The sequence below is a fragment of the Rattus norvegicus genome, chromosome 10, assembly GCF_036323735.1.
Source record: "Rattus norvegicus strain BN/NHsdMcwi chromosome 10, GRCr8, whole genome shotgun sequence".
In the NCBI taxonomy this organism is placed as follows: Eukaryota; Metazoa; Chordata; class Mammalia; order Rodentia; family Muridae; genus Rattus; species Rattus norvegicus.
Genome location: NC_086028.1, coordinates 14520127 through 14533091, shown reverse-complemented (window position 1 = coordinate 14533091; position 12965 = coordinate 14520127). Strand labels below are relative to the sequence as shown.

Sequence of the window (12965 nt, the reverse complement as noted above, 5' to 3'; positions counted from 1 at the left end):
ACACTAGCAGTTGTTGATGCCTCTTGAAGTTTGGCTGTTGGGAAGAACTCTGTTCCTCTGAGCACTCTGACCTACAAGTAATCTGTACATAGAAGGGTGCTAAAGCTGGTGTCCAGTGGGTTAGGAAGAGCTGGGAAGTGATGAGAGGTGGTTTGCTTTCGTTCGCACAGGTAGTAGAGGTTCCTGGTTAACTTCTCCCTTAGATCATTGGTGCTTCTGGTTGTGATTCTTGTCCACTGTGGTTATAGTAAAGTAAGTTATACTAGTGCTTGGAGGAGGGGAGTGAGAGTCTGTTTCCTCTGCAGCTTCTTTGGCTATGCCTGCCTTCCTGCTAAGCTTCCTTGGTAGCTGCCATCCACTGGTGTGCTGCACAGGCCATTCAGATACACTTCACCATGCCCTGGCCATGCCCAGTCTGGCTTTGGAGAAACTTACTCAGTCATCAATCACTCCGTCCACTGCCAGGAGAGATCAGGTGTGACCACCTGGAGGATCATTTCTCCTACACACTGGAAATCTCCACTTTGGCTGGCTAGCATAGGGTCAGTAAGAAGTGAGGAGTACCTGCATTTTCAGTTGTGACTTGGAAAAAACCATGACTTGCATATTGAAGGAAGCTCACAGCTGAAGCAGTGGCAGTTTTTTTGCTGGTTGACGTCCATCTCATTGTGATGGGAGTTTAGAAGGAAAGACTTATGGAGAAGAGGGAGGTGCTCCTTGTCTAGTTATCTCTGCCTAGCTGTGCTTTCTTTCTCAGAGGACAGAAGAGTAGATACTTTGACTTGAATAAAAATTTTTCCAGTATGATTATTGTACATTTTTAATGATAAAGGGAGAGACTTAGTGCCCCCACAGCAGGCATTTTTCATCTCTATAACTTTGCTCCTGAATGGCTGTAGATGTTTTATTGTTTCTATCCTAAGCTCACCCGAAATAAAAAAAATGACAGATCTGCTTATTCTTCCAGTCCTGCCACGTGCCAGAGACACTGAAGGACCCTTTTGTGACTGAAACCCAGAGTTACTGAGACTGTCCATAAGAACCTGGGTTAGGACCTCGGAGCCCCCTGATGCTCTTCCTTAGTTGACCAGTTTATGGACTGGTGAACTACTGAGTAAAGTGTTCTTTTCTCAGACCTTCAATTTTCTACCTAAAAGAAAAACAAATTGCTAGATATGGTGGCATAGCCTTTAATCCCAGCACTCCAAAGACAGAGGCAGGTAGATTTCTCTGAGTTGAAAGCCAGCCTGGTCTACAAAGCAAGTTCTAGGACAGCCAAGGGTACACGAAACCCTGAGTGGGTTTTTAAAAAAAAAAAAAAAGGCAAACACAGACAAAGACTCTTCCAGCCACACCCTCTGTGACATCCATTACAATAGAAGACCACCTGAACATGTGATCCCTACTTCAGGCAACGACCCCACCTGTTTGCGATGTGTCAGAAGATAGCGTACCCCAAGGCAGAGGGGAAACTATCAAAACCATATAATTGTATATGATTTTGTTCTTGAGACAGTTCACTCTAGCTCAGACTGGCTTTGAGTTCACAAATGGACTGCCGCTGAAGGCCCTTATGTGCAAATATGTTACTCAAAGGTTCATGATAGATTATAAAATTTAAGGAAGTTGGTAAGTAGGAAAGGTAACAGCAGCTACTGAGTTGAAAGCTCAGTATATATCTCTTGCTGGCCTGGAACTCAGCTCAAGCCTCTGCCTACTGAGTACTGGGATTAAAAGCATGTACCATCAGCTTTTTCAGTTTCTTTTAAGGTTGAAGTGAAGAGTTTCCATAGTGTCTACCTTGGTAGGTAAGACTGTAGTAAAGGACGTTTTAACATCTTGATATTTGAAACTTTATTTTAGATTGTTCGGAAATCATTTCAGGTAGCAGTCACAAATTGAAAATTGCTGTTGACATGTATAGTATATGGATGTCTTTTGTCAGGTTGGATAGTGATGATCTTAGCATTAAAGAACAATGTAAAAACCACCCAGAACAGGAGATGTTTCCAACAGTTTATAGTTCTAGGGAGATGAAAGGTATTGGCTGTAGAAGACAATGAGGAAATCCCTGTGGTATTCCATGAGGAGGTCCTATGTTATTACAGAGACAATGTGATTTTAGTTGTGATTTCTTTATTTGTGGGAGGGATGGGAGAACCTTTGAGGTATGACACTGGGACTTGCAGGTGTGAAGACAGGAGACTCAATGGAAGGAAGGGAATCTGTGTTGAGGGATAAGAGTTGAGGCTCCAGGTCATCTTCAGAATATAAAGGATGGCATTTTAGATCTGATCACCTTGGAAGAGTCTCACTGAACAGTTGATGCATACAAATGGCATCTTTGGGCACTAGTTGAATGACCAGAGTTGGGAGAGATCCTCATTTATTTATTGAGCACCTGCCATATTGATTAAGTAGCAGCTTTGGATGTTGGTTGGGCCAGTGGTAGGTGTTTGGGTTCATCCACTGAGATTGCAGTCCTTGAGTACTGGCTTGCTTATAAAGAGTTCCTCCTATGTGACCTTGATAGAGGTGGTCTTAGTGGAGATGGCACCTTTGGAACTCTACAAACAAAGCTGCGTGAGCCACTTTCTGATATGAATGTCCTATGCCATCAGAGTTACAGAATTTGAGATTCCCTTCATGAATTCTTGCCTTTTGCCATGCCTGTGCATTGTGTAAACTGGGGTGGCCTTGTTGGGCCTTGATGGTATGTGCCGTCCTTGAAATGTCCCTGTCCTAATATGCTGCATACACAGGCCGTAGGGATGGATGCCTTTTTGTGCAGTGATTAATAGTGGACAAGTTTGGAGTTGGTTTACAAACACCTTTCTTAGAACAGACTAAATGAACAGGAGCCTGAGAATCTCCAGGACAGTCTGTTCATCTCTTGACTTAGCTGGTTGCCTGCTGTTCTGAATTTAACGTTCCTAGTTCTTAGAAGGACACTCACAAACCAGAGAGAGATAATCAGTCAAGACAGTGAGCTAATGTTTTTTAAAATCATGACAGATTTTAATGGTATTATCTGAAGTTACCACACGGTTCTTGTTATCCCTCTCCCCCTCCTTTCCTGTCTTCCTTCCTTTCCTCTTCTTCTCCTTCCCCTTCTCTATTCTTCTCAACCCAACTTTCTCTCCCTCTCCTGGTGATTGAACCCAAGGTCTCACCAATAAGCTATATCCCCAAACCCAGTCATGAAGTTTGTAAAAATGTATTTTTAAGAATTAGAAATCTTGGGCTGGAGAGATGGCTCAGTGGTTAAGAGCACTGACTGCCCTTCCAGAGGTCCTGAGTTCAATTCCCAGCAACCATATGGTGGCTCAGGACCATCTGTAAAGAAATCTGATGCCCTCTTCTGGTGTGTCTGAAGACAGTGACAGTGTACTCACATACATAAAATAAGTAAATCTTAAAAACCAAAAACCCCCAAATCTTTCAGAGTTGTAATTCATGAGCCAGGTGGTTTGGGGAGGTCGTTAACCTTTGTTTTCTCTTTCACAAGTTGAGGGAAAGACCGCAAGGTCAAGTTTCAAGTTTTGTCCTTCCAGAATGCTGATTTTTGTAGTTGTAGCCGTGTGTATAATAAAAGCTGCTGTCATGTGATGTTTTGGTCAGGGAGGGGAGTGACTGGAGAGGAATAGTACCACCACAGCATGGAGCAGGGCAGCAGCCTGGGATAGGGATAAGCCTTTGTTTACAATGGGAGACTTGGGTCACTTGGTTTTCCCTGCCTGGTGACCCTGGGATGTTCATGCTTTTGTAGCTCAGTTTCCCCTTTTCTTGTTTTTTTTTTTTTTTTCTTTTCTTTTTTTCCTTTTCTTTTTTTTTTTTTTTTTTTTTTTTTTTCTTTTTTTTTTTCCGGAGCTGGGGACCGAACCCAGGGCTTTGCACATGCTAGGCAAGCGCTCTACCGCTGAGCTAAATCCCCAACCCTCAGTTTCCCTTTTTTCTAAGATAGATTTTAGATCTGGACTAGATACTAGTGTTCTTTCTCTGAAACTTTTGAGCTCTACTTATTATAAAGACAGAATGGAGTCATACACATGTGTATGTTTGTGTTTTAAAGTTGAAGTCATGTTCTGTTACTCTCAGGCTTGCAGCCATGTAGCAGTGAGCAGCTACTCTGTTTTCTCAGCATTCCTGGTTGATAGCCAGAGTGACTTTTGTCCTTTTCGGGTGATGTCAGAGCAACAGGGAAGGAAACCACGGCCATACATGCTCTAGAGACTCCTACTATAGGGATGGTAATCTGTGTGAATAGAGAGGAAAATGTTGGAATTGGTAGGGCACAGCTGACCTGTTGGCAATAAGTTATCTGGTTGATTGAGGTACTGGTGTTGGCCAAAGGTAATAATGGGTTTGGTGGGAGATGCTCTCCAGATCCTGAGGTGAACTTTCGTGGAAACTAAGGCATAGAGGGCAGAGACTAATCCAGTGCTCAGTGTCAGCCTCTTGTGTGCCTCCACTGCTCCTGAGCTTTTATTTCGTAAAGCCTGGCACCAAGCTTAGGCCTGGGAGAACAGGAGCCTGCCCTTGCTTTTAGGGGGCTGTGCACTGGGGGGGGGGGGTCTGTTTGTGTATACCATGTCCCTTCAGGTTTCAGAGGCACTGACTTTTATCATACATACCATTGCAAAGCCCTCTGTGCTTGGAGTCTTGGCCTTCTCATATGCCTCTGCACCTGTGGAGCCTTGGCCTCTGTACCTGTGGAGCTGTGCTCCCTGGGGAAGTATCCAGTCCTACTGTATTCCCCAAAGTCATCTCACCGTCTTTTTAGTTTTTGCTTCAGCTGTTTTCCCGCTCACCTTGAGCACTTTCTGTTTTCCTGAGCGGTTTTTCTGGACTAAACTTTTTCTAGGCTGTCATCATTATAGCCCACCAGTTTCCTGGTTATGCTTTCTGTTTTCACCTGAAATTCTGGAGGGAGAGTAGGTGTCAGTGTTCTTTCTCCAAAGCTTTTGAGTTCTAGGATGCTGCATAGTAAACTTCAGGAATGGTTGCATGGAGTACTTTACTTTATATTTGAATGTCCAGGTTGCTTTAATTTCCCTCCTGAGGTTATAGTACTTCTGAAATAACAGAAAGAGGGACCAGGCATCTCAGAGCAAATGGAGTCTGCTCTGAGGAGTCACTTGCTGCCTTCTTTCTGATGTAACTTTGTGTCTAGGCTTAGGATTTGGGCTACTCTGTCCCAAAGGCTCCTTCTCCCTTGGACTGGTGTTGATTCAGTTTTCCTTTATACTTCACTCTGCTTGTCCAGGTCACAGTGAGACAGTGAGCTCTCATGACATTTGTCAGACACTTGGCTTCTGGGATTTAGAGGCTGTGTGTCTACTTTTGAGCATGCTACTGAGTTGACCTGAGTGATCACAGAAGGGCTGGCTTGCTGGCATGCTCTTACTGGGGAGAAGAGAGCCTGTGTTTGTTGAGAAACTAGAAGTAACTCTAAAGTCCTCCATCGTGGGTATAGCAGTAGATAGCCAGCACTTCCTAAACAGCAGTGTGGGGAGATCTGTGTCCAGAGCAGTAAATACTGAGTAGCAAATACAGGACTGACTGTATTTCCACACTGAGTAAGATGTTTTGCACTATCTAGAAAGGTGACTGTGAGACATGTGAGGTCTTTAACAATAGGAAATTTGGCTAGTGAGATGAGGAACTGGTTTTCTTTAGTATACTTTGTTAATTAATTTATTATGTTATTATTTTGTGAGGCAGGATAGCCTAGAACTCATCACATAAACCAGGCTGGCCTCAAACTCATAGAAATCTACTTGCCTTCTGGATGCTGGGATTAAAGGTGTGTGCCACCATGTTTTTATTCTTAGTTAATACTTATTTATTAACTAATAACTAATTTATTTAATTCATAATACTTATTATTAACTAAGTTATTGTTTGGTAACTGGGCAGTTTGGCTCTGCTAAGCCATTGACTTTTATAAGTCTGATAGTATTGTCTCTCTCTTTTTTTTTTTTTTTTTTTTCCCCCGGAGCTAGGGACCGAACCCAGGGCCTTGCACTTCCTAGGCAAGCGCTCTACCACTGAGCTAAATCCCCAACCCCAGTATTGTCTCTTAAAGTTAATCCACATTCATCTAAATGAGAGACTAGAGCCCATTTGCTATAGCTGGCCAGCTAAAATGTTTTTGATGTGTGTGAATGTGCAGTTTTCTGACTTTCTGAATTTGAGTTGTTTCCAAATATTCAAATATGGCTACTCTTTGATTCACAATGGGGTTACCTCCTAATAAACTCATGGTAGGGTGGAGACTATGCTAAGCTGAGTGTCTATTTAATAAACCTAATCTGTGGCTAGAGAGATGGCTTAGCAGTTAAGACCCCTTACAGTTTATTCAGAGGACCTGAATTCAGTCCCAGCACCCATATCAGGCAGTTCACAACCACTTTATAATCCAGCTCCATGGAATCTGGTGCCCACTTCTGGCTCCCATGGCACTCTCACGCATTCACACACTCATAGATACATACACAACATGCAAACAAGAATTAAAAGAATAACAAATTTAAAAACAATATACGAGCTATCTTGAGCTGGGTTGTACAGTACCATGAGAATGATTTATTCCTGCTCTCGGTCTCATCATTGCCTCTATAAGGGGCGGCTTGGTGCCATTGCTCAGCGTGTAGAGAATGCCATATCTGACATGGAGAGGGAAGTCTGAGATCCCAAGGACGCTGCCACAACCTTACCATCGCCATCTGTCACTGCAGCATCTGCCTAGGGCAGACGAAGCTGCTGCAGGGACAGCTCCTCCACCTCTTGTGCTCTCAGCCCCCTGCTTGCAGCCCTTATGCGTGTTCTAATGCAGATAGCCCGAGCATCTTCTCAAGGGTTTGTGGATGAATAGACTTCTAATTTTTAATTTTTTCATCTTTCACTCTTCTATGAAGTTGTTTCTTTGAAACCTCTGCAATAAAGGGAGACCCTAGGGGAGAAGTAGCCCTGAGGCTAGCCAGGAAGAGCCTCACCAGGCTTACTAGAAACTGAATCTCAGCTGGAAAAGCTTACAGCATCTCATTAGGAAAACATTTTCTTAGTTTTCTGATCCATGTATGGTACAAAGGCCTGTAAACCTAATACTAGGGAGACTGAAGCAGGAGGATTGCCATGAGTTCAAAGCAAGCCTGGACTATAAAATAAGACTCTGGAAAAAAAAAAAAAGCAGATGATAGAGAGGGAAGGAGTTTGGGTATGGAGATCAGCTCAGTGGTAGAATGTTCACCTACTGTGTGCCAAGCCCTGGGTTCATATTTCTATTACTAGAGGGAAAAAAATGAGAGAAGGGATCTTCAGATTATATAGTACATTAGGCATTAAATGGCCTATATTCTGAAATACCAACTCTGTTTATATAATTGTCACTTGAACTTCAGTTTATTCAAAAACGCAGTAAGTATTTCAAACTAAAAACACATTTGAGCAAGAATCCGCACGGAGTGTGATCTGTGGCTTTGCCGAAGGCGCAGGGATTAGACTGAGAATGGACAGGACATCAGAATCACGCGTTAAAACAGGCCCTCCTCACTGTACACACATTCTTAGAATCATCTCATCAGCTCTGGCTTCTGATGAGTGCTCCTTGCTGCCATCAGCTGTTGAAGAGTTGGAATTGAGTGTGGCAGTGAGCCCTTGGTGTCCCTCTGTCCTTCTTGCTCCTATCCCTTAGCTTTCTGAACATGTTATGGTACAGTCCTTTCTCTCCCAAGGAAGTGACGGTGGCGCATCATCTTCAGGAAACGTGTCTGGGGTTGCCTCTGTCACCCCTGCAGGAGGCTCACGCTCCTCCTCCCGGAACATAGGATCTTCAGGGCCTGAGAAGGAAGAAGGAAAGAAGGTCCGGAGGCAGTGGGAGTCGTGGAGCACAGAGGACAAGAACACCTTCTTTGAAGGACTGTATGAGGTGAGTTGTAGAGTGAGTCAGGTCCCCAGTTGTCTCCCTCCTGAGCTCTCAGTTAGCCTTTCATTTCCCTTGCTGCATTGCTGTTAAGCGGGCAGATTCTATCAAGGATCCCAGAAGTGATCAGGACAGTTGTCATCTCCTTCCTGGGACTATGAGGATGAATGCTCTTTCCCAAGGCTCTCAGTCATTTTATGCATACTTTTTTTCAATATATAAGTCTTTTATTGTCCCCAAAGAGCCCAGATCCTACTTGTTTCTGGAGCTGGGAAACTGAGGTCTCACTCGCCAGCCTGCTGCACAGTTCCCTTCTCAGATGCACGGATGCCATCCCAAAACTTCCTGACAGCCTTGTTTCTTTTTCTTTTTTTTTTTTTTTTGGTTCTTTTTTTCGGAGCTGGGGACCGAACCCAGGGCCTTGCACTTCCTAGGCAAGCGCTCTACTACTGAGCTAAAAATCTCCAACCCCGACAGCCTTGTTTCTAATTGTCCTGGCTCGCTGAATAGAGCCCCTGAGTTTGAAACAAGTTCAGTATCATTTCCTTCAAGGATTAGTTCATCCTTCTGGCCTCGAGAGACAGAACAAGCAACACCTGTCCTCATCCGAACCCTCCGGATATATTTTTCACCCAAGAAATTTCAGATTTCAACAAAAGACCCATTCTCCTGAATAATGTTGTTGATAGGGAAGTGAGCGTACACAGACCTCATCTTGTAACGGAAGCCCAGTGTCACAACCTTTATCATGTTCTGAACATGACTGCAGATGGTTCTGACAGTGGCCAGTTCCTTTCTGTTACCGTTTGTAACCGTTTGCACGGAGCCTTTTCTTTTTCTTTCCAAGAAGACTCAGCTCTACATTGATGTGACTGAAGTCCCTCCTCAGAGTTCCCCTGGGGCCCTTCACAGTGGTTGTATGATGTCGACATTTTCTGGAATGCCGACAGTCAGATTGCTGAGAATGGTCTTCATTCTCACAGTAGATGGGGGAAAGCTCATGCATACTTCTAGCATGGAGCATAACTCTCCCTTGGCTACACAGTGACTGATTTGGGGAGTGTCCCCAAGTGCAGAAGGACAAGCAGATACCTGGCTCTGTCAGCTAGAATAGCAGCTAAGTCCCAGAATAATATTACAGCTTGCTTAGAATCAAATGTCAAGTTCTGTCAGAATAGAAAAGCCACTTCCCAGACCTGTGTCTACTGATGTGGCAGTGCCTTGCCAGCTGCCTCCACTTTGAAGTTTGTTTCTCATAGCCTTGTAGTTATACGTGAACATCAAATTACATTAACATTAAATGTGTTTGTCATGGTGCTTACTTATATTTTTTAAGGACTTATTTTAATTTTATATGTATGTGTATTCATACTATATGCATGTAGTACACTCAGAGGATAGAAGATGCCAGATACCCTGGAACTATAATTACAGATGGTGGGGAACTGCCATGGCAGTGCTGAGAGTTGACCTGAGTCCTCTGGAAGAGCGGTCAATCTTCTTAACCACTGAGCTCTTTTACTTAGTAAAACAACAAAAAGAAAAATGGCTATAAATGTTTCTCTGGATGTGGACAGCTGAACCTCTATACACCTTGTCTGTATTTGTATGAAGGAGAAATTTAACTGGAGTACAGCCATGCCCATTCCTTCTTGCACTGTTTGGACTGATTGTTGAGCCAGTAACAGAGTTGAGTGGCTGCAGCAGGTGTGTCCCTCGTGTGTGTGCGCGCGGGCCTATGTGTACATGACTGCGTGTGTCTTATCTATCCCCAAGGTCTTATGCATGCTAATCAAGAAATTCACTACCAGCCTGATTTCCCCAGTCTGTTATCCATTTGCTTGTTTTGTTTTATTTTGATTCCTTGCAGACTTTGTCGTTGTAAATAGCATCGTAGTGAACGTTCTTGTTCACCGTTCTCAGTTTAGATGACTTCTTTGGCATGTTGACTAACCAGCCAGCCTCGTCCTCTTAATGGTTAACGCACAGGTGTGATGGATGCACCTTGCCAAACCTAAGAAGGACAGGCTCAACACAGGAATGAGCCAGGAATTCAAGTCGTGGTGTTTGTAGAAGATTAGAAAGGAAGACACTTCCAGTGGGCCAAAGACTTAGTTTTATCAAATTCCTATGGCTGGTATTCCTCCTTTGTGTGGGTGATAGGCTAAATTTCAACTATCCCAGAGGAGTGTGACCAACATGTTCATGTGACTTGACCCTTGTTATCCATAGAAAAAATGAAATAGGTACATACAAGACCTGTTAGGGTAGTTACAAAAATCATTCAAATAAATGTGAAAGGGCTCTTTTTTTTTTTTTTTAAAGTTATAGTAAAGCAGACTCCATCTGTATGGATTATATCTTCCAGTTATGCTTTTTTTTTTTAAAGATTTTATTTATTATATATATAAGCACATTGTAGCTGTCTTCAGACACATCAGAAGAGGGCATCGGATCCCATTACAGATGGCTGTGAGCCACCATGTGGTTGCTGGGAATTGAACTCAGGACCTCTGGAAGAGCGGTCAATGCCCTTAACCACTGAGCCATCTCTCTAGCCCCCAATTACGCTTTTTAAAGCCGTTAGGCATAATAGACTTATGATTCCTGCTGGGCTGTAAGAATGTGCAACTGTTAGTGAATCTTATCCTGATCTGTAACTACTGTGGTGTTTTCCTGTCTTCCTGGAGACTGAGCTCTCTGCAAGGTGGTCTGCTATCCAGCTACTATAAGGGAGGTGTGACTGACGTGTGGTTGTTGGTTACAGACTGTAGGAAGAGGCTTCCTTGTTAAGACCATCCTCTGCCATTCCCCTCCAGTGGGCTAGCCTTCTTGTTTCCTTTCCTCCCAACCAGGCATGTGTTTTTATATCCCCTAAATCCTTGATTAGTAATAATATTATTAATGCTTTCCATGATTTAATACATAGAGAAGAAGAGAGGGAAAGAGAGTTATTGTAGTTTGGCTGCTGCTGCTCTAGTAAACTCTATGATCAAAACCAACTTGGAGTGGACAGGGTTTATTTCATCTTACAATTGACGGGTCACAAACTATCACTGAGGCTTCAAAGCCAGGTCATGAACTCAGGCGGAAACCTAGAAGCAGAAACTGTAGAGGAGTGCCTCTTACTGGCGTTCTTCCCACAGCTCGCTTGCTAACTTTCTTTCCTACAGCTCAGGACGGTAGCTCTGGTGGCCCTGCCCATAGGCTGGGCTCCTCCATGTTAATCATTTCTCAAGAAAATGCCCCAATAGACAAAGCCGCAGGCCAATGCAATGGAGATAATTTCTCATTTGAGGGTCCCTTTTCTCAGATGACTGTAGTTGGGATCAAATTGACAAAAAGTAACCAGTAGAAGAGTGTGGGAATCCACACCTTATTTGGGGGTCTGACTGAAAGACTGCGATGAGGGCCTGGGCACCTGTTTGACCAATGTTGGGTGAGGGTGGGCAGCTAAAATCTCTAGCAGTGAGTTTAGTGGCAGCTGAGCATAGACCTTTGCTCTGAGAATTGTTTCTATAATATTTGTCAACAGATTTGTGTGTGTGTGTGTATGTGTGCACAGGCGTGTACGTATGCATAAGGATGAAGGGAATGAAACCCTTGTGCATACTAGGCATGGAGTTCTCTCACTGAGGAGATTTGCACGCACTCACAGAACCTAGTCTGACTTCTTCACCACCATTGGAAACTGAGCTCACAGCAACACTCCTGGCCCAGAGGGTGCAGATGCAGATGGCTGGCCAGATGCAGAGACTGTTGCTGTCTTTGTCCCAGTCCTCAGTGTGTCTCCTTCTTGCTTAAGATACCCATTTCTCCAGCTCTGCTGAATTTTGGGCCTGAACTCAGATTGGTTTTTTTCAGGTGATGGCCTATCTATCACCTCTCCTGTGCTAGTAGTGAGTTCTAGTCCCACTGCTAGAGGAGAGCACAGGTGGGCAGGTGGATGTGCCCTGAATAGAAGGCACTTGAGACCTTGCTAGGTCCTTTCTCTTGGTTTCAGTGGTGTTCGGTATAATATAAAACTGACAACTGTGCTTTTATTTTACTTGCTTTCCACCTGTGTGATTATTTTTTAATCATTGCTCTTTTAGCCATCCTACCTTAGTTTACTGCCTTGAACCGCTGTGAACGCCTTGTCTCTGACGTGTCTCAGAGTGCTCCACCTCCATATGCATAGGCATCAGGAATGGCTCTGGCTTTTTGCTGTATAAATACTGTGAGTTTTCATCACCTAGATGTTGAATCTTTCTCTTCCAGCTTTGCCCAATTTTTGTTGTTCTTGACCCACTTATCATGTTCATAACGAAGTTTAGAACACTGTGTTTCTAGAAATACAGGCTGACTGTAGGGCCCATACTCAAATCCCACAGACCATGTAGTTTGAGAATACAGGTTGAGGAGTCATAAATGAGGCAGTCAGACCTCATAGCAGACTTGTCTGTATCTGTCTCTGTTCAAGTTAACAACTGCTGAGGAGATAGCCACCCAGCCAGACACAGAAACAAAGGCCCAGATGTACCTTTCCATGATAAGCTGTTGTGGTTTTTTTTCCTTTTTATGAGACTTGGTCTCAGTCTGTTGCTAGGCTGACCTCTAGTTCCCCATCCACCTGGCTTAGCCTTGAGTTTCTGCTTCCTGTTAAGTATTTTAAAACAGTGAGTAAGTTTTACATTAAAATAATTTAACTTTTCATTTTGAAACAATTTTGGACTTTAAAAACATTATACAAGGCCAGTGTGGTGGCTCAGCGGGTAGAGGTGTTTATCATCAAGCCTGACTTTGATCTCCAGGACCCGCATAAGCAGAAGAACATGACTGACTACCACAAGTCGTGCTTTCCACATTTGTATTGTGGTACATGCATTCCTATGCACTCATATACATACACACATTCAAAAAATAAAAATGTAAAACAATTCCCTGGCAGTGATGGGTCCTTTCTATATCTAGCCTAATTAATTGTACATGAGATTTGCAACAGATGTGATGCAGAATGGACCACTGTTTTGAGGTGATGCTTTCCAAGTCCTTCTGAGTA

General features: G+C 43.6%; 1 protein-coding gene across 5 annotated transcripts in view; it reads left to right on the top strand.

Moving 5' to 3' along the window:
- Cramp1 (cramped chromatin regulator homolog 1) overlaps nucleotides 1-12965 on the top strand; it is a 48553-nt gene that overhangs the window by 3753 nt on the left and 31835 nt on the right. For all 5 annotated transcript variants that reach the window (XM_063268565.1, XM_063268566.1, XM_017597599.3 and 2 more), the window contains exon 3: nucleotides 7737-7930. In XM_063268565.1, the coding sequence (XP_063124635.1) occupies nucleotides 7737-7930 (194 nt within the window). The remainder of the gene's footprint in view (nucleotides 1-7736; nucleotides 7931-12965) is intronic.